General features: G+C 49.8%; 1 protein-coding gene across 1 annotated transcript in view; it reads right to left on the minus strand.

Moving 5' to 3' along the window:
* Nucleotides 1-19,155, minus strand: part of col16a1 (collagen, type XVI, alpha 1) — a 143,697-nt gene extending 124,542 nt beyond the window's left edge. Inside the window, 3 exon segments of the mRNA XM_078423060.1 lie at nucleotides 914-985; nucleotides 2,470-2,589; nucleotides 18,885-19,155. Coding sequence (XP_078279186.1) covers nucleotides 914-985; nucleotides 2,470-2,551 — 154 coding nt within the window. The 5' untranslated portion in view covers nucleotides 2,552-2,589; nucleotides 18,885-19,155.
* Between the last annotated feature and the right edge of the window lie 2,662 nt (nucleotides 19,156-21,817).

The following is a 21,817-nucleotide window of genomic DNA, read 5'->3' on the forward strand; positions in this document are numbered from 1 at the left end:
TTGGGGGGCGAGGGGGTTGGGGGGCGAGGGGTTGGGGGGCGAGGGGGTTGGGGGGCGAGGGGGTTGGGGGGCGAGGGGGTTGGGGGGCGAGGGGGCGAGGGGTTGGGGGGCGAGGGGGTTGGGGGCGAGGGGGTTGGGGGGCGAGGGGGTTGGGGGGCGAGGGGGTTGGGGGGCGAGGGGGTTGGGGGGGCGAGGGGGTTGGGGGGCGAGGGGGCGAGGGGGCGGGGGGGCGAGGGGGCGGGGGGGCGAGGGGGCTGGGGGGCGAGGGGGTTGGGGGGCGAGGGGGTTGGGGGGGCGAGGGGGTTGGGGGGCGAGGGGGTTGGGGGGCGAGGGGGTTGGGGGGCGAGGGGGTTGGGGGGCGAGGGGGTTGGGGGGCGAGGGGGTTGGGGGGCGAGGGGGTTGGGGGGCGAGGGGGTTGGGGGGCGAGGGGGTTGGGGGGCGAGGGGGTTGGGGGGCGAGGGGGTTGGGGGGCGAGGGGGTTGGGGGGCGAGGGGGTTGGGGGGCGAGGGGGTTGGGGGGCGAGGGGGTTGGGGGCGAGGGGGTTGGGGGGCGAGGGGGTTGGGGGGGCGAGGGGGTTGGGGGGCGGGGGGTTGGGGGGTTGGGGGGGCTGGGGGGCTGGGGGGCGAGGGGCTGGGGGGCGAGGGGCTGGGGGGCGAGGGGCTGGGGGGCGAGGGGCTTGGGGGCGAGGGGCTTGGGGGCGAGGGGCTTGGGGGCGAGGGGCTTGGGGGCTAGGGGGCGAGGGGCATGAACAGCTAAACCTGATGCCCACCATTAACCGGTGGAGTTAGCGTTTGCCCAGCCTGAACCTTGCCATGCATTTTGACCCAAGAATCCAGCAGAGAGGCTGCAAAGGTCAGAGGGTGGTAGTCACAGACAGACAGCGCACAAGTGATTGTGCCGTGCGAGTGTCTACCTGAAACGTTAACGAATTGCTCCTGGTGTCGTGATTTCCTTGCATCGTCGTGGATACGTGGGCACGGAACATCTGGAAAAGGAAGGTCCATCAGTCATGAGCAGTGCAGTAACTGGCACGTGGGGAAGCACAGAGTCCCTGCACGTCTCAATGTGCATCGTTAAGTACATTTGAAATTGAAGAAACAATGACAATTTCAATTTATCTACAAAAGGCAACAAGCAGCGGGTAGAACTGCTGCCACACAGCGACAGAGACACCTGGTTCGATCTTGATCTCGGGTGCTGTGTGTGCGTATTTAGCATGTTCTCCCTGTGACCACGTGGGATATCTCCGGGTGCTCCAGTTTCCTCCCACATCCCAAAGACATGCCGGTTTGCCCCTCCCCAGTAATAAACACAGCCCCTCTCCGGCCATAACGTTCCAGGGCAAGACTTGAAACCATGGACCACGTCTCGAGCTCAGGAGTCAGCTCTCTGGGGTAGGCATTGAAGGTCAGACAGTAAACCCGACAGGTAGCTCATGGTCCACAGGGCAGCAGGTCATTGGGGCAAGGGGGAATCATCAAAGTTGAGGGACCTTTGCAGTTCCCCCTCACGTAGGGCTATTCATTAAAAAAAACTCTACTTTGACTCGTCATTAAAATAGAACAGAATAGAAGAGCACAGGAACAAGCCCTTCGGCCAACAATGTCTGTGCCGAACATGATGTTAATTAAACTGACCTCAGTTAAACAGATCTCATCTGCCTGCACATGATCCATATCCCTCCTATCCCAGTGCTTTCATGTGCCTATCCAAAAGCCTCTGAAACACCACTATCGCATTTGCCTCCACCACCACCCTGGAAAGGTGTTCATTCAAAAAGCTTTGACTCAAGTTGTTGTGTCCATTCAAAACAGATTGACTGGATTTTAAGGGGATCCAGGGCTAGTGTAGGACCATGGACCAAGGCAGAGATTAGCCACGGTCCCCGTGGATGTTTGACTGACTTGAAGAGCTGAAGGGCCTCCTGCGTTACATTCCCAAGCACCGATGTCGGAGCTACAACACAAGCCGGGACTGATCACTGCTCGGAGATGGTGCAGTGGACAGGGACTGTTTAGTTTTGTTTAGAGATACAGTGCGGAAACAGACCCTTCAACCCACTGAGCCCGTGCCGACCAGCGACCCCCACACACTGGCACTATCCTACACACTTACAATTATACCACGCCAATTAGCCTGCAGAGTTTGGGAGGAAACCGGAAATCCCGGAGAAAACCCACGCAAGTCACGGGGAAAACGTACAAACTACGTACGCACAGCATCCGTAGTCAGGATCGAACCCAGGTCCATGGGTAAGGCAGCAACTCTACCACTGTGCCACCGTGCTGCCCAACTGGTCAGCGTTCACTTTCCACCTCACACCCGGTGAACAGTGCCCGGTGCAGATGATGGAAGGGCTCTGGTGCTGGGAACTGTTTGCCGGGGGGAGGTGGACATGCTGGGAGGGAAGGGGATACCTGGAGACCAGCCCGAGGGTGTCCCGCCCGACTGTTGCGGTACAAGCCTTACCTCTGCCCCTTGCCGGTGCCTCCGTGCTGGACTGCTCCGCTGTGACAGACGCCCACAGGATGGCAAACCAAAGTGTCCACATGTCTGCACCAATGCCCCTCACCAACGCTCAAACATCACCTGGAAGAGAACATCACTGTCAGCCCCAGGTCACCATCATCCCCCAGACACTGCCCCAAAGCATACACCCCCTCACCCCCACATCCTCACTTGCTCTCCCAGTTTTTCCATAAGGGGCCACCCTTACCCTATCTTTACTGTCTTTATTCCCAGGACAAACAAGTTGAAGTAGAACAAAGATATGTAGGTTTGTAAGTTAATTGGCTTCTGTAAATTGACCTCAATGTACACATTGAAATAGTGTGTGGGAGATCACTTGCCGGCCTGAACCTGGGAAACAAAGGGCCTGTTTCCATGCTCTATCTCTAAAGTAAACTAAAATGAACATGGAACAGTGCAGCACAGTGCCCTGTGGCCCACAATGTCTATGCCAAACATGATGCTAAGTTGCATTGATCGCCTCTGCTTGCACCTGATCCATATCCTTCCATTCCCAGCATATCCAAGTGCCTGTCTAAAGCCCTTCTAAATGCCACTCGCATATTTAAAAACTCTGAATCAACACTACCAAAATGTTTCCACTCTATATCCTTCATGTAGGACACTTGGTTTCTGTTCCATGAATGACCCACATTCTCCAAGCCATCTGCATAACTGAGAGAGGTGAAACATTCACCATCGTCTTTGACCAGAAGGACTGAGTCGATAATCAAGACTATCCCAGCTGTGGAGCTGGGCTCCAGAACTAGCTGAGTGCGAGCCAGAACAGTCCAGGACAATCACAACACTGGTAAAATGGAAAATTGCCCAGTGACGGCTGTTCTCAGGCCAATTCCAATCTGGCTGAGGAAGCGGAGGGGAAGCATCATCGACAGTGCAGTCCACAGCACGGACTGATCAATACCTTGCTCACCCAGGTGTGGTTTTGCCAGGGCTCACTCTGCTCCAGATCTCACCACTGCCTTGGTCCACATACGGGCCACAGAGAAGGAGTCCAGAGGTGACAGTGACTGTTTGACACAAAGGCAACACTTGACCGAGTATGGTAGTAAAGGACCCTGATAAAACTGAAGTCATTGAGCACCATGGAGATAGGACTTCAGTGGTTGGACTTGGATCTCCCGCAACGAAAGATGGCTGTTGGAGGCGTGGACATACACTAGGAGCTCCTCAGGACTGGGTCCCAATTCAACCACCTTGAGCTGCATCCATAGCCTTCCTTCCATAATATTCGCTAATGGTTGCCCAACCTTCCAGTCCCAATCCTCAGTGAATGAGGGAACCCACACCTGCAGCAAGACCTGCTCAACGTCCCGATCTATACTGGGATGTGGCAAGTAACAATCGGATCACAGAAGTATCAGCAACGACACTGAAACACTGGCCACCTGCACTCACATTCAATGGCATTTCTATTACCAAATCCCTCATCATCAATATCTCTGGAGTCGTCTGCCACCACAACTACCCCCTGGCAGCGCATTCCGGGCACCCACCACTCTCTGTGTAAAAATATTGTCCTGTACATCTCTGTTAAACTTTGCCCATCTCATCTTAAAACTATGCCCCCACAATTAAAATGTGGACTACGGAAATGACAGAGACCCTGCATTTGGAAAAAATAAGATTTGCCTTAATCGACAAACCCGAGTTATTTTTTAAAATATGGTCTCCATTTATTGAATTTTTAGAAAAGTAAATGGGTTTGGCACAGGACTAAAATAAAAAATTTAAATTAAAAGTTGAAACTTGAGTTAGGGGTTGGATGTACAACTGTGGTTATTGTCTCCCGGATCTACTCCCTTTAATTTTTATAGTTAGATCCTTTTTTTTTTTTTTTAACCCTCTTATTCTCTCTCCCCAAGTTTATAGTTTTTTTTTTTTTTTACTTTCTCTCTTCAAAATTTTAAAAATTGAAGCTATGTAAGAACTCTGTAACAAATGTGTTTTTTAATTTCTATTTGTACATATGCTTTTCAAAATTTTTTAAAAAAACAACAAAAAAAACTATGCCCTCTAATCTTTGACAATTCCACCCTGTGGTAAACGTTCTGACTGTTTACCCTATCAATGCATCTCATAATTGTACATACATAGTTGTATATACTTCGATCAGTCTCTGATGCTTCAGAGAAAGCTAGTACACTTTTCCTTGTAAAAATACCCCCTAATCCAGGCAGCATTCTGGTAAACCTCCTCTGCACTCTCACCAAGGACTCCACATCCTCCCAGTAATAGGGGAACCAGAACTTCATTATATATTCCACATGCCACCTAACCAAAGTCCTGTAAAGCTGCATCGAGACTTCCTGACTCCTATACCCAATGCCCCAACCGATGAAGGCAACCATACTATATGCCTTTTAAACCATTATGTTCTTTAACATAGAACCAGTGTGAATGGGTGATCAGCATGGACTCAGTGGGCTGAAGGGCCTGCTTCCATGCCGTCTTTCAATTAAAAAATAACTTAATTGTGGCCCCATTTTTTTTTTTTTAGAGATACAGCACGGAAACAGGCCCTTCGGCCCACCAGGTCCGCGCCGACCAGCGATCCCCACACACTAACACTCTCCTACACCCACTGGGGACAATTTCTACATTTACCCAGCCAATTAACCTACAAACCTGCACGTCTTTGGAGTGTGGGAGGAAACCGAAGATCTCGGAGAAAACCCACGCAGGTCACGGGGAGAACGTGCAAACTCCGTGCAGACAGTACCCGTAGTCGGGATCAACCCGGGTCTCTGGCGCTGCATTCGCTGTAAGGCAGCAACTGTACCGCTGCGCCACCGTGACCGCCCTTTCATCTCTTGCTGCGACTGAGTGACCCTCACAGTCTAATCAGCCTCATCAACAATGGCCATGAACAAAAGAGTCCTTGTACTGGGCCACCCACACCAAAGCAATGGTCAAGAAAACACACCAATGCCTCGACCTTCCTAGAAGGCTTGGGAAGCTCGGCATGTCCCCTACTCACTCAACAACTTCTGCAGATGCGTCGTGGAAAACAATTCATCGGGATGCATCACCGCATGCTTTGGGATCAGCTCCATCCAAGGCCGCACGAAATTGCAGTAAATTGTGGACGCAGCTCAGACCATCACATAAACCAACCTCTCTTCCATTGACTCCATTTACACCACGCTGCTTCCGCAAGGCCACCAGCATAACTAAGGCCGAGTCTCACCCAGATCCCTCCCATCTACCCTCTCCCATCAAGAAAGAAGTACAGCGGTGTGAAAACACACACCTCCAGATTCAGAGACAGTTTCTTCCCAGTTGCTATCAGGTAACTGAACCATCCTACCAACATCTAGAGAGTGGTCCTGAGCTACTATCTACCTCATTGGAGACCTTCAGACTATCTTTAATTGGAATTTACTGGACTTTATCTGCACTAAACATTATTCCTTTTATCATGTATTTGTACACTGTAGACGGCTCGATTGTAATCATGTATAGTATGTCCTTCACAAAATGCTGGAGTAACTCAGTAGGTCAGGTAGCAACTCAGGAGAGAAGGAATGGGTGATGTTTCGGGTCGAGACCCTTCTTCAGACATGAATAGTATGTCCGGTGACTTCAGCACGCAACAAAAAACTTTTCACTGTACCTCAGTACAGGTGACAATAAACTAAACTAAACTAAAACTGTGCTGAACTGTGCTTTGGGAAGTGGCCAGTGGCATGGGGTCTTGTGGATACACTGTAACTGCTCTGAGTCTCAGTCACAGTTGTATCTTCAAGCCGTCCCTCGTCAGGCCCTTCAAGGGGCTGGTGCTTCACTCCAAGCTGTGGCCTTGGAGCAGAGTGAGGGGGCCGGAGTGGGATCCACAGACACTTGTACAGGAGGGGCAGGAGTTGACAGATGGAGCAAATGGGCCAGGGGTACACGAGGGAGAACACTCCACTTACTCAGGGCTTCGGTTTTCCCCGGCAATAGACTCCAGGTTTCCAGCTCCATCCCGCTGCTCCTGCTCCGGTGTCAGCAGAGATTCCCAGGAGTCAGTGGCGACTTAGCACTTTTCCAGGGAAACTTTGATTCCATTACCAGCCAATTGGTCCCACACCATGGTAAAATGCTCTGCTTGCATTTCATAAGAGGTGGTTTATTTAAGCCCAAAATAAATCTTCCCTCCTGAGAGAGAGTTGGAAATGCAAAGAAGCCAACCATTCTCACGGTGGTCTGCGGCAGACCCACACTGAGGTAGCCAGCTCCTTGGAGATGTTCAAAGCCTGGCTGGCGTCAGGTCCTGGCTTGCAGACAGTTGGCATTTCTCCTGGGATGCACCTCAGCGAGACCATCAATGGTGAGCTCGCGATAGAGAGATGAAGCACTTCCAGACCAACCCGAGTCAAACATCGAGGAGCCGACCTCTGGCGGATCAGCTCCAAATAACAGCGGCCAACGTTGCTTTCTTTGGCTCCCAAAGTTGCCAACTTCGGATTACTTCAAAAGCAAACGTGAAGCAGGAAAGGAGTGGGGTTTTATGGAATGGGGGTGGGGGGAGAAATAAAGGAAGGGTGAGAAAGAAAATAAGGTGGGAGATGGAATGAGAGGCAGGAAAAGGATGGGAGAAAGGGGGGGGGGGAAGAACAAGGAGTGGGAAAGGTGAAAGGGTGGGGGACAGATACTGGGGTGATGAGAGGAAGGTATGGGAGGGAGGTGAGGTGAGGTGATGGCGCCGGTAAGTCCTAGTGCACACAGATCGAGTGGGTCTCAGTTTTAAATGTCAGACCTTGGTTTGACACTAAATGAACTTCCATTCACTATACAAAAGAACAAAGTGCAGGAGGAACTCAGTGGGTCAGGCAGCATCTGTGGAGGGAATAGACAGGTAACGTTTTGGGTCGGGATCATTCTTCTGACGGATGGAGCAGGGGGTGTGAAAGATGGAAAAGAGAGGTGGAGGGGGTGGGACAAAGACTAGCGAGTGATAGGTGGATACAGGTGAGTGGGTGTGATTGGCAGATGGGTAGAGTAAGTGACAAAGGCTGGAGGTGAAAAGCAGACAAAATGGTGTCAGATAAGGAGAAGAAAAATGAAATGTAAAGCCAGATGTGGGCGGAAGGGGTTGGGGAGATAGGGCACAGGGGTGGGATAGTGGGAGAAATGGGTGCACAATTGTTTGGGTTAATTGCAGAGAAGAGAAGGAGTTAGGGGTAAGTTAGAGAATAAAGAAGGGTAATACTCAAAACGTTATCCGGCCATTCCCTTTACAGATGCTGCCCGACCTGCTGAGTGCCCAGTTATTTTAAGCCATACTGTCTGGCATTTTGCCTCTAGTACAGATACTACTGTAAGTCGTAAGCATCAGGGCAGGCAACTAGAACATAGAACAGTACAGCACAGCAACAGGTCGTTCGGCCCACAATGTCTGGGCTAAACATGATGCCAAGATAAACTAACCTCCTGACCCTGCTCGTGATCCATGTCCCTCCATGCCCTGCATACACATGTGCCTATCTAAAAGCATCTTACGTGCCACTATCGTATCTCCCTCTACCACCACCCTTGGCAGTGTGTTCCAGGCACCCACCACTCTCTGTAAAAAGCTTTGTCCCTCTCACCTTAATCTTTGCCCTCTAGGCCTGGACATTTCCACCCTTGGAGAAAGATACTGCACAGAGGCTGGTTTGGCCATGAGTATTGTGTGCAGTTCACGTTGCTCTGTTACTGGAAAGCTGTGGAGGCTTTGGAAGGGATGCAGAAGTGGTTTACCTGAATAAGGCCTGGATTAGAGGGTATTAGCTATAAGAAGAGGTTGACAAACTTGGATTGTTTTCTCTGCAACATTGAAAGTTATGGGGAGACCTGATAGAAGTATATAACATTATGAGGCGCGTAGCATATACAGTCAAAACACTTATTCCAAGGATGGAAATGTTAAAGATTAGAAGGCATAGCTTTATGGTGAGAGGGGCAAAGTTTAAAGGGGATGTGCAGGGCAGGGTTTTGTTTAAACGCAGTATCATGGTACCTGGAACATGCAACTAATCTCCGCCTGTACGTACGTGATGCATATCCCTTCATTCCCTATCCATGTCGAGTGGTAGTGGAGGCAGAAATGATAGTGGTGTTTAAGTGGCTTTTAGAGAGGCACATGGATGTGCTGGGAATGGAGGAATCAGGGTCACGTGCAGGCAGAGGAGATCAGTTTAACTTGGCATCATGTTCAGCACAGGGCCTGCTCCTGTTTTGTACAGTTCTATGTTCTATATAAACCCACCCAGTATCTGCTGCACACTGCGGCCCAAACAGAATCCCCCTTTAGTGACACTCGCAAATCAAAGCAGGCGTCACGTGAAGAGAAAACTCTCCCCAACGCCCAGCGACAAACAGCACTTGGTTTGGGTTCTGCAGCTCACAGAAATGAGAACTTTCACAACAACTGGTTCTCGCGTTCCAATTCCTCATTATTCCCGGGGCTTTTTCCAATTGAACTCTATTAGTTCCGATGCTCGAGTGTTAGTTAACTTTTATTCATAGCAGATGGTTTTCCTTTGCCTCCATGACCTCGGCCTCGCATCTTCTAAGAGGGCTGGGACCCCACACTGGGGCCGGTGAGTACACTGCCAGGCAGAGGGCTCTGGTAAACATTCAGCCGTAAACCTCCCCGAATGTTAGCCTGCCCAACAAAACTGGGGGGGACACAAGCGGTGAATGGGCTGCAGGGAGATGAGTGGGGAACAGCATACAACTCAGCTGAGTACAGCAATGAAACGGGCCCTTCGGCCCACAATGTCCATGCCAAACATGATGCCATGTTAAACTAATCTCCTCTACCTGCACGTTATCCATATCCCTCCATTCCCTGCCTAGCCATGTGTCTAAAAGTTTCTAAAACATCACTACTGTATCTGTTTCCACTACTCTCTGTGAAAAAACCCTTACCCCACACATCTCCATTAAACATTGCCCCTCTCACCTTAAAGCTATGCCCTTTAGTCTCTGGCATCACCACCCCTGGAAAAGAGATGTAATGCTGAGGCTTTATAAGGTGCTGCTCAGACTGGATTTGGAGTGTTGTGAGCAATTTTGGGCCCTCTATCCGAGGATGTGCTGGCACTGGAGAGGGACCACAGGACGTTTACAAGACTGAGTGAGTTAACAAATGAGGAGGGTTTGATCACGCTGGGCCTCTACTCGCTGGGGTTCAAAAGGAAGAGGGGGGACCTCCTTATTTGAAAATTACCGAATAGTGAAAGGCCTGAAGAAGGGTCTCGACCCGAAACGTCACCCATTCCTTCTCTCCCGAGATGCTGCCTGACCTGCTGAGTTACTCCAGCATTTTGTGAATAAATACCTTCGATTTGTACCAGCATCTGCAGTTAACTTCTTATACTAGATAGAGTGGATCTGGAGAGGATGTTTCTACTAGTGGGAGAGTCTTGGACCAGAGGTCATAGCCTCAGAATAAAAGTATGTTGTTTGGGAAGGAGATGAGGAGGAATTTCTTTAATCAAAGGGTAGTGAATCTGTGGAATTCATTGCCACAGAAGGCGGTGGTGGCCAAGTCAGTGGATATGTTTAAGGCAGAGATATAGATTCTCGATTAGTGGGGGTGCCAGGGTAAACGGGGAGATGACAGGAGAGCGGGGTTAAGAGGGAAAGATAGATCAGCCATGATTGAATGGCGGAGTAGACTCGATGGAGCGAATGGCATCATTCTGCTTCTATCACTAATGAACTTATGACCTAATGAGAAAAGTTCCAATTGTCTAGCCTATCTATGTCTGTCATCATTTATTATACTTGATTAGGTCTCTCCTCAGCCTCCGGTGTTCCAGAGAAAACAATCCAAGTTTGTCCAACTTCTTGTAGCTAATCCCCTCTAATCCAGAGAGCACTCTGGTAACCCTCTTCTGCACCCCTTCAGAGCCAGCATAGACTCGTTGGGCCTCTTTAGTGTTAAGGGAATAAGAGAAATATGGCAAACTAACCAGAAACACTCAGCAGAAGAACAAAACAAGGCTGTGGGAAGTGCTGACCTGGATTTTGCAGGAGGGAAGAGATTTTTTTCTTCCCAGCCGAGTCATAGGACACCAAGGCAAGAGAACGGGAGCAAGCAACACCGAGGGAGAGCTGCCGCGACTCTCAGATCAGGCGTGAAGCCAAGTTCTGGCAGCCGTCCACTGGGCAGTCAACGTCTCCTGGACACAATCACCAGAGAGAGCAGAGAGAGCTCCCAGTTTATCCTGGCTGTTACTGTCCATGGTCAATTATCTGGTCATTCCTGTAAGAAGGAACTGCAGATGCTGGTTTAAACCGAAGATAGACACAAAATGCTGGAGTAACTCAGTGGGACAGGCAGCATCTCTGGAGAGAAGGAACAGGTGACGTTTCGGGTCGAGACCCTTTTTCAGACTGATGTTTCGGGTCAAGACCCTTCTTCAGACTGGACTGAAGAAGGGTCTTGACCCGAAACGTCACCCATTCCTTCTATCCAAAGATGCTGCCTGTCCCGCTGAGTTCTGTGACTCCAGCATTTTGTGTCTATCTGGTCATTTCTAATTGCTTCACAAAGGGAATTAGAGATGGGGAGAGGCAAGGGCTACGGGGTAAGATCAAGGAGATGGGCCACTGGTGTGCAGCAGGTTCAGAGGCATCTCTCATGCCCTGAAGACTTTGTCCTGAAATGGCTTCACTGGATGTGGGAGCTTATTCGGTGCAGACTGTTCACCACACTTTCCTCAGTGCAACAGTGGTTGATGTTTTTTTTTATCTGTGAAAGGCCTAGGAGCATTCTGTGGTTGTGGTAAACTGAAAACAAGTCTCATCTCGCTCTGCCCTGGGCTACAAAGTAATTTCCATTGAATGATTGTGTTGTGAAAATATTTGAGTAGCTGGATTCAATCAATGAAAGACTTACTGTTTTGCCAACTAATAAAACCAGGATATCATCAAGAGTCAGGTTCAAGATCATCAGCAGGGAACCACACGTCAAAGTGGCCTCATTCTCTGGGACAGAGTGATCGATGGTCAGCACGGACTCTGTGGGCTGAAGGGCCTGTTTCCAGGATGTATGTCTAAAACTGAAAAAACTAAAACCAGGCTATCAAGTTCAAGGTTTAGATTTTAGAAATACAGCATGGAAACAGGCACTTCATCCCAACATGTCCACACCGACCAGTAACCATCCCATGCACTAACACCATCCAACGCATGATGGACAATTTTGTAATTTTGACCAAAGCCAATTAACCTACAAACCTGTACATCTTTGGAGTGTGTGAGGAAACCAGAGCACCGAGAGAAAAACCACGCAGTCACAGGGAGAACGTACAGACTTTGTATAGACTGCACCCGTAGTCAGGATTGAACCCAGGTCTCTGGCGCTGTAAGGCAGCAACTCTACCGCTGCGCCACCGTGCCGCCCTTGAAGTCCATCAGCAGGAGACCGGGTGTCATATTGACCAATGGTCTCTGGGACAGGGGTCAAGTGGAAATCTTACATCAGGTCATTAGGGAATGCGGAGCAGGAAGCCAATGAGTTTCCTCGCGGGATTGTTGGGACAGTTTTCCCTTCCAACCTTTCCAGTGATTTGAAACCAGATCGGACTCCACAAATTTACAATGGACCCAGTAGGCAAGCACAATTTTTACCCTGGGCGTATCTGTGAGATCACAGATACCAATCAGCAGTTTATTATAAGATACCCGCCCCGAGCAACAATTCATAGCTGCTCAGAGAGTGGTACGAAAACACAGCCTCGGGTATTGGCAAGAGCACTATCGAGTGACGTTTCATTCTGCAATCACTGGAACACAAGAGTAAACACTGACACACTCCCAGGGACTTAGCTTCAGGGACACCCAGTAAAATGAACACACTTTCACATCCCCTTGTGCAATCCTGTGCACTCTCTGAACCCTTCACCATTGCTGCAAACTAGCCGACACACTCTGAGTCATCGACTCACTCTGAACAATCACACGTGTAGACAATGCCTCGGGCTATGTCAGCACAAGTGACTGAGCACAAGGACTGAATCTGCAGAAGTGCATGTATTGCAAGGATTCCCATTGTGAGGGGAGATGCAGACATCGTTGCGAGTACTTTCTTTAGTATCCTGGTCAAGGTGGACATGTTGCATTTTTAAGGCTATGATGTCTGAAATTCTGGACATTATTAGAGATGTGCAAGTTTAGTTTAGTTTAGAGATGCAGCGTGGAAACAGGCCCTTCGGCCCACCAATTCCGCGCCGACCATCGATCCCAGCACACCAACACCATAAAATGTTCAGCACAAGAGCTTACAGAATAGGAAAGCATGGGTAGAACGGTCAACGTGGTGAAGGTAACGCGAAGGTCACATCAGGAGAAGCAATAAATAGATTTAGGAAGTGTTTAGATTGCAAGTTATAACTAGCTGGAGTAAAGATAAATTTAATCCATTTGTCAGACAAGTGGGACAATGGTAAATTCACACATGCAGGTAACAGCAGTAATCACGAGTCTGTGCGCCTCCCTCTGCAATTGGATCTTGACTTCCTCATCCACACACCGCAGTCTGCTCGAATTGGCAGAAATACCTCTCCCTCATTAACAATCATTAATTAACACTACCCTACACGAGGGACAACTTACAATATTACCAAGCCAATTAATCTACAAACCTGCACATCGTTGGAGTGTGGGAGGAAACCGAAGAAATCAGAGAAAACCCGCACGGTCACGGGGAGAACGTACAAACTCCGTACAGACAGCATCTGCAGTCGGGATCAAACCTAGGTCACTGGTGCTGTAAGCGCTGTAAGGCAGCAACTCTACCGCTGCGCCACCGTGCCGCCCAGTCCTCACCAAAATCTTGGTAAGATTTTAGAGTCCATTATAAAAGACGAGGTTTCTGAGCACTTAGAAGCACACGATAAAATAGGCCAAAGTCACAACATGGTTTTGTGAAAGGGAGATCTTGCCTGACGAACCTGTTGGAATTCTTTGAGGAAGTAAATAGCAGGATAGACAAAGGAGGGTCAGTGGCTGTGGTTTACCTGGAGTTTCAGAAGGCCTTTGATAAGGTGATAAGGTCAAGTCAAGTCAAGTCAATTTTATTTGTATAGCACATTTAAAAACAACCCACGTGCTGCACATCTGATTAGGAAAAAAAAAAGAAACATACAGTGGCAGGCAGCCAAACACAACGGCGCGGCCATCTTGAACAAAATGTTTAACTAAAGCAGAATGGTGTGAGATAAGGTGAGGCTGTTAAAGAAGATGAGACCCCATGATATCAGAGGGAAGATACTAGCATGGGTAGCAGGTTAGCTGGAGCAGAAGGCAAGGTGGCAATTAGAAAGTGGCAGTGGAAAGGTGTTTTTTTCTGGTCTGCTGCCAGTGACGAGAGGAGTTCCGCAGGGGTCGGTGCTGGGGCCGCTACTCTTCACGATTTCAATGATTTGAATGAGGGGATTGAAGGCTTCGTGGCCAAGTTTGCAGATGATACAAAGATAGGTGGAGGGGCAGGTAGTGCAGAGAAAGCAGAGACTCTGCAGAAGGACTTGGACAGGTTGGGAGAATGGACTGAGAAGTGGCAGATGGAATACAGCATAACAAAGTGTGGAGTCATGCATTTTATTAGCAGGAAAAAAGGCATAGACTATTTTCTAAATGGGGAGAGAATTCAGAAGTCGGAGGTGCAAAGGAACTTGGGAGTGTTGGTGCAGGATTCCCAAAATGTTACATTGCAAGTTGAATCAGTAGTAAGGAAGGCAAATACAATGCTAACATTTATTTTGAGAGGGCTACAATACAAAATCAGGGATGTAACGGTGAGGCTTTATAAGCTACTGATCAGACTATATTTGGAGTATTGTGAGCAGTTTTGGACCCATATCTGAGGAAGGATGTGCTGGCATTGGAGATGGTCCAAAGGAGGTTTACGAGAATGAGCCTTGGAATGACTGGGTTAACATATTGTGAGCATTTGAAGGCACTGGGCCTATATTCACTGGAGTTTAGAAGGTTGAGGGGGAACCTCATTGAAACGTACCGAATAGTGGAAGGCCTGAATAGAGTGAAAGTAGAGAGGACGTTTCTGCTAGCGGGAGAAAGCCTCAGAATAACAGAAAGTAGCTTTAGAAAGGAGATGAGAGGCAATTTCTTTGGTCAGAGGGTGGTGAATCTGTGGAACTCATTCCCACAGAAGGCTGTGGGGGCCAAGGCAATGCATGTTTTTAAGGCGTAGATTGACAGATTCGTGATTCGTACGGGTGTCAGGTATTATGGGGTGATGGCAGGAGAATGGGGTTGAGGGAAAGATAGATCAGCCATGATTGAATGGCAGAATACACTTGATGGGCTGAATAACCTTATTCTGCACCTACAACTTATGACACTGACTGACCCGCTGAGTTACTCCAGCACTTTGTGTCCGCTCTGGTATTTTTCTCTTTGCACTACCGGTTGTACTTGTGTTGGGGTCGATTATATTCGTGTATAGTGTCATCTGGTTTGACTGGATAACTCGCAAACCGAAAGATTTTCACTGTCTGTCAGTACACGTGACAATAACAAGTCAATACTAAAGTCTCGGGGTCTCAAACTGCACAGGGACCCAGTCTGTGGCACATTTTAACGAAGTCCTGTCAAAAGTCCTTGAAAAGGCAATTCTAAACCAATTAGTGCCCTACCTGCACCAAAACACCATCCTGGAAAGTTTCCAGTCAGGTTTCAGAGCCCACCACAGCACAGAGTCTGCCTTGTTGAAGGTACAAAACGACCTGCTTCTCGCCATCGACACCGGCGACTGTGCAATCCTGCTCCTTCTCGACCTCAGCGCAGCGTTCGATACAGTGGACCACACCATCCTTATTGACCGTCTCCGGTACGCGGTTGGCATTGATGGCACTGCCCTGAGCTGGTTCGCTTCGTACCTCAAAGATAGGAGTTTCGCCATCAACATAGGCAGTTATTCCTCTGCTCCAGCTAGCCTCTCCTGCGGAGTTCCACAAGGCTCCATCCTAGGCCCCATTCTTTTCTCTCTATACATGCTCCCCCTTGGCCAAATCATTCAAAGGCACGGCATTTCTTTCCACTGCTATGCCGATGACACTCAGCTTTACCTCCCCCTGAAACCCAACAACCAGTCAAATTTAAACAGCCTCTTACACTGCCTTGAGGACATAAAATGTTGGATGGCACAGAACTTCCTCCAATTAAATGAGAGCAAGTCTGAGGTCATCCTATCCCCCCCCCCCCCCCCCCCCCCCCCCCCCCCCCCGACTCCATCAAATTGATAACAGGCAGTCTTGGAAGTCTATCCTGCCTAGTCAAACCGCATGTCAAAAACCTCGGCATGATATTTGACTCTGCATTAAAATTTGATAAGCAAGTCAACGCTGTGGTAAAAGCCAGCTTCTTCCAACTTCGAACCATAGCTAAAATCAAACCTTTCCTCCAATTCGACGACACAGAAAAAATCATTCACGCTTTCATTTCCTCCCGCCTAGACTACTGCAACTCCCTATACACTGGGATCAGCCAATCTTCCCTGTCCCGCCTGCAACTGGTCCAAAACGCCGCAGCGAGACTCCTGACGGGTACCCGTAAAAGGGACCACATCACCCCGATTCTGGCCTCTCTCCACTGGCTCCCTGTACGGTACAGAATCAACTTCAAGCTCCTCCTATTCACGTATAAAGCCCTAAATGGACACTCCCCCCCCCCCCCCCCCCCCACATCAAAAATCTTCTAACCCCCCTCTCTAACTCCAGGTCCCTCAGGTCAGCCGATTTGGGGCTACTCATATCATATCATATCATATATATACAGCCGGAAACAGGCCTTTTCGGCCCACCAAGTCCGTGCCGCCCAGTGATCCCCGTACATTAACACTATCCTACACCCACTAGGGACAATTTTTACATTTACCCAGCCAATTAACCTACATACTCACTATCCCTCGGTCTAGGCTTAAGCTCAGGGGTGACCGCGCTTTTGCGGTTGCAGCTCCTAGACTGTGGAACAGCATCCCTCTCCCCATCAGAACTGCCCCCTCCATCGACTCCTTTAAGTCCAGGCTCAAAACCTATTTCTACTCCCTAGCGTTTGAGGCTCATTGAGGAGGCGCTGTGAACTGTTTGCGTGCTACTGTATGTTTCATTTTTTTTCCATTGGAACCTAATCAGATGTACAGCACTTTGGTCAACGTGGGTTGTTTTTAAATGTGCTATACAAATAAAATTGACTTGACTTGACTTGATTCTACTCTGCTGCTCAAACATTCTTACTTCAAATAGATCATTCTCTTCGGAAAGTCTCTGCTGAATCTGTATCCACCTCTTTATAGACAATAGACAATAGGTGCAGGAGGAGCCATTCGGCCCTTCGAGCCAGCACCGCCATTCAATGTGATCATGGCTGATCATTCTCAATCAGTACCCCCGTCCCCATACCCCCTGACTCCGCTATCCTTAAAAGCTCTATCCAGCTCTCTCTTGAATGCATTCAGAGAATTGGCCTCCACTGCCTTCTGAGGCAGAGAATTCCACAGATTTACAATTCTCTGACTGAAAAAGTTTTTCCTCATCTCAGTTCTAAATGGCCTACCCCTTATTCTTAAACTGTGGCCCCTTGTTCTGGACTCCCCCAACATTGGGAACATGTTTCCTGCCTCTAACGTGTCCAACCCCTTAATAATCTTATACGTTTCGATAAGATTTCCAGAAGTCCCATCAGCTCAGACCATATCCAAAGCATTCCTCAATCACCCTTCTTATATCCGGGTCTTCTAATTACCAACCTCCTGTCAGTGCAAGGAACTGCAGATGCTGGTTCACAAAAAAGAGACACATAAAGCTTGGAGTAAGGCAGCAAGTCTGCCAGCATCTCTGGAGAACAAGGATAGGTGATGTTTGGGTCGACACCCAGCACATGCAGTTCCTTGTTTCCATATTTTTTACTGATCCACTCTAAAATCCCCTAGAGGCAATCCTACTTTGTAGATGTTCTCCTCCTATGACCCTCTCCCACTGCTTTCCCTCTTTGATTCTTGCTGATCTCCTAATCTACGACCATGTTCTGACCTAGACTCGCTACCACAGAGATGCTGCTTGACATGTTGAGTTACTCCAGCACTTTGTGTCTTTTTTTTTTTTAAGGAGAATGCTGCTTAGAGGGTATAAGCTACCAGGAGAGTTCATAAGTTCTAGGAGTAGAATTATGCCATTCGGCCCATCAAGTCCACTCTGCCGGGTGGACAAACGTGGATGATTTTCTCTACAGTGTTGAAGGATGAGGGGGAACCTGGTAGAAGTATATGAAGTTATCAGAGGCATAGATAGGGTAGATAGTCAGAACCTCTTCCCCTGGGTGGTAAGGTCAAAGTCTAGAGGCCATAGGTTTAAGGTGAGAGGGGGAATTTTTAAGGAGTTGTGCAGGGCAAGTTCTTTACAGAGAGTGGTGGGTGGCTGGAACAGGCTACTATGGGGGAGGCAGATACATTAGTGGCATTTAAGAGGCTTATAGAGAGCCACATGGATATGCAGGGGGTGGAGGGATATGGATCAAGACCAGGCAGAGGAGATTGGTTTAACTTGGCATCATGTTTGGATCAGACTTGGTGGACTGACATGACTGTTCCTGTGCTGTACTGCTCTAGGTTCTAGTTCCGGAGAAGAAGTGCAAGGTCTGCAATGAGGTGGGTTGGAAGAGCAGATGACATCCAAGCTTATGGAAGAACCATTCTGCGGTCCGTAAATGGAGGGGAAGAAGCTGTTCCTGAGTCTGGTGGAACGTGATTTCCCACATTCCCTGGGACCTCCCAATGTCCAAACCCTGGGACACACCAGGGGAGCCCAGCACGGTCACCTGCTGCCAACTCATCGACTAGTAGCTGCCACTGAGAGACACTGGGCAGCTCAACAAACCAACCTACCCTACACCCTCACCACCTCGCACTGTAACACGCTCTCTCCTAAACTCTTCCACAGCTCTGCCAGACATGGGGGGACGGGACAGGGTGGGGGGGGACAAGGGACAGGGTGGGGGGGGACAAGGGACAGGGTGGGGGGGACAAGTATCAGGGATAAGGTGTAGACATGATTGCAACCCCCTCCTCGCTCCCAGCTCAGGCCTATGGCCAGAACTGACCCCTGAAAAACGGGGGGGGGGGGGAGGGATTCCTGCCTCCAACCCCCCCCCCCCCCAAGCCCCCCAGCCCTATCCTATACCCTCCAGCTCCCCCCTCCCTTAACCTCCAGCCACTTCTCTCACCTTCTGCCCCCTCCCCATCGCCAGCCACTGTATCCCCACCTCGACCCCCTGCCCCCAGCCCCTCTCGGAGCTCCATGCATGAAAGGGGGGGGTCTCTCCCACCACCCAGGGCGTGGGTCAGGGGTGTGCCAACTCACCTGGGGTGGGGTGGGGTGGGGTGGGGTGCGGGCCAGAGTTGCCCCAGGCTGGGCTGGGCTCTCTGTGGCCGGCGGCTCACTCCCTGCACCGTCCCGTTACACCACGGTCTGGCTGGCCGTGTTCCGAGCTGTCTCTCTCTCTCTCTCTCTCTCTCTCTCTCTCCCGGCCGGCCGGCCGCTCGGTCCGTCAGGCTGTGCTGGGCGCGGTGCTGGGACGTGCAGGAACGCCGAGCCGCTCCCGATCCAAGAGCAGAGCGAACGTGGATAGAGTTGGACGGTCTCCACGGGGCTGGAGCTGGAGCCGGAGCCGGCAGCAGAGCGCAGGCACTGACTGACGAGAGGGGGCAAGTCCCAACTCACATCTGGTATCAAGATCGACTTGGCGCAATGATTTTCAAAAATGCGGGATGGGAGGGGAGGGGAGGGGAGGGGAGGGAGGGAGGGGGGAGGGGAGGGGAGGGGAAGGGAGGGGAGGGGTGGGGAGGGGAGGGGAAGGGTGGGGAGGGGGAGGGAGGGGAGGGAGGGAAGGGAGGGGAGGGGTGGGGAGGGGTGGGCTGAGTGCAATGCTGAATTAGCGGTGGTCTTCACTGCCAATCCACACCCTGGTGACTGGCCCATCCACACTTGGTGTCACCACGCCATCCCTGACCTCCTCGTCCTGTGGGTCTTTGCAAAGTTCGCCAGCTGTTTCTGATCAGGTGCTGACGAATCCTAAAGTAACAGTCCGCTTGCGTTCATTGTCACGTGCGCCGAGGTACAGTGAGGAGCTGCTGTTGCGTGTTAACCAGTCCCCAGCAGAGAGGCGATGCATGATTGCAATCGATCCACTTACAGCGTTATAGACACATCATGGTAAGGGAATAACGCCTCGTGCAAGGTAAAGCCAGCACAGTCCGACCAAGGACATTCAGAGGGACAGGACATCAGAGGTAGATAGTAGTTCAGCACTGCTCTCTGGTTGTGGCACCATAGACAATACACAATAGGTGCAGGAGTAGGCCATTCGGCCCTTCGAGCCAGCACCGCCATTCAATGTGATCATGGCTGATCATCCACAATCAGTACCCCGTTACTGCCCTCTCCCCATACCCCCTGACTCCGCTATCATTAAGAGCTGTATCTAACTCTCTCTTGAATGCATCCAGAGAATTGGCCTCCACTGCCTTCTGAGGCAGAGAATTCCACATATTTACAACTCTCTGAGTGAAAAAGTTTTTCCTCGTCTCCGTTCTAAATGGCCTACCCTTTTATTCTTAAACTGTGGCCCCTGGTTCTGGACTCCCGCAACATTGGGAACATGTTTCCTGCCTCTAGCGTGTCCAACCCCCTTAATAATAACGATGATTCAGTTGCCTGAAAACAGCTGGGTAGAAACTGTCCGCGAATGTGGTGGTGTGCGTTTTCAGGCTTCTGTACCTTTTGCCCGATGGGAGAGGTCAGTGTTGAACCTGGGTCTCTGGCGCTGTGAGGTAGTCGCTCGACCCGCTGCGTCACTGTGCCGATTCTAAAGCCAATATCCAAAAAACTGCCAATGTTCCTGCTGTGTTTCCTTTCGCACGGATTATCCACCATTTCCAAGCAGCCCCCATTGAAGAATCATTCAGTGCACAGTGACTTCGAGTCATAGTTTCATGCAGCACGGAAACAGGCCCCTTCAGCCCAACTTTCCCAGGCTGACCGTGATGCTCCACTTACATTCACATGCAACATCTCCAGGTTTGTGGACAACACAAAGCCTAGCGGAGGGTAAGCCTTGAGGAGGGTGCAGAGACACCCCTGTTAGACTTCAGACTATAGAGATACAGTGCGGTAACAGGCCCTTCAGCCTGCCGACTCCACACTGATCACCCCATACACTAGCACTATCCCACACACTAGGAACAATTTACAATTTACCGAAGCCAATTAACCTACAAACCTGTACGTCTTTGGAGTGCGGGAGGAAAACAGGAGCACCCGGAGAAAACCCATGTGGTCACGGGGAGAACTTACAAACTCCCAAACTCCTTACAGACAGCACCCATAGTCAGGATGGAACCTGGGTCCCTGGCACTGTAAGGCAACAGCTCTGCCCTTTACCTGTGCATCATGGATGGTTTGATTTTATTCATGTATAGATTTTGCTTTGGATGTATAGCACGCAGACAAAAGCTTTTCACTGTACTTCAGTCAAGTCAAGTCAAGTCAATTTTATTTGTATAGCACATTTAAAAACAACCCACGTTGACCAAAGTGCTGTACATCTGATTAGGTTCCAATGGAAAAAAAATGAAACATACAAACATACAAACAGTTCACAGTTGAGTACATGTGACAATAAAAAACTAGACTAAACAGAGTTGTTCGGACATATTGAGGGACTGGGCTGATCTTAGATGGATGCAGAGAATGTGGATAAATGAGCTGTTACCCACAGTGGTGCCAATTACAGGAAGGCCAATTGTTACCTGAAGGGTGAAAGACTGGGGAAGGGGGTGACAATGCAACAACTCTGTTTAGTTGTGTCTAGTTTTTTTATTATTGCCACATGTCCTGTATGTGATTGTGCAGTCAGAGCACAGTTAACTCAGTTAAGCAGGCTGGTGGCATGTGGGCATTCAGAGCGAGAGAATGTGAAATAGGCTACCAGGAATGTCTTGCTGCAGTTGTACAGGGCCGTGGTGAGGCAGCAGTTCAAGTGGAATGTGCAGTTGTGGTCTCCTTACCTGAGGAATGATGTTCTTGCTACGGAGGGACTTGAGTGAAGGTTCACCAGACTGATTCCTGGAATGCCAGGACCCATGCATGGAGAGAGGTTGGGAGGTTTGGGATTAGATGATGAAACTGGATTTTTTTAGTGCAGAATGTAGTTGAGGCCAAATCAGTAAATATATTCAAGAGGAAGTGCTATATAGTTATCATTGCTGGGGAGATAGTAGGATATGTAGAGAAAG

Source organism: Rhinoraja longicauda, chromosome 27 (genome assembly GCF_053455715.1).
Source record: "Rhinoraja longicauda isolate Sanriku21f chromosome 27, sRhiLon1.1, whole genome shotgun sequence".
In the NCBI taxonomy this organism is placed as follows: Eukaryota; Metazoa; Chordata; class Chondrichthyes; order Rajiformes; family Arhynchobatidae; genus Rhinoraja; species Rhinoraja longicauda.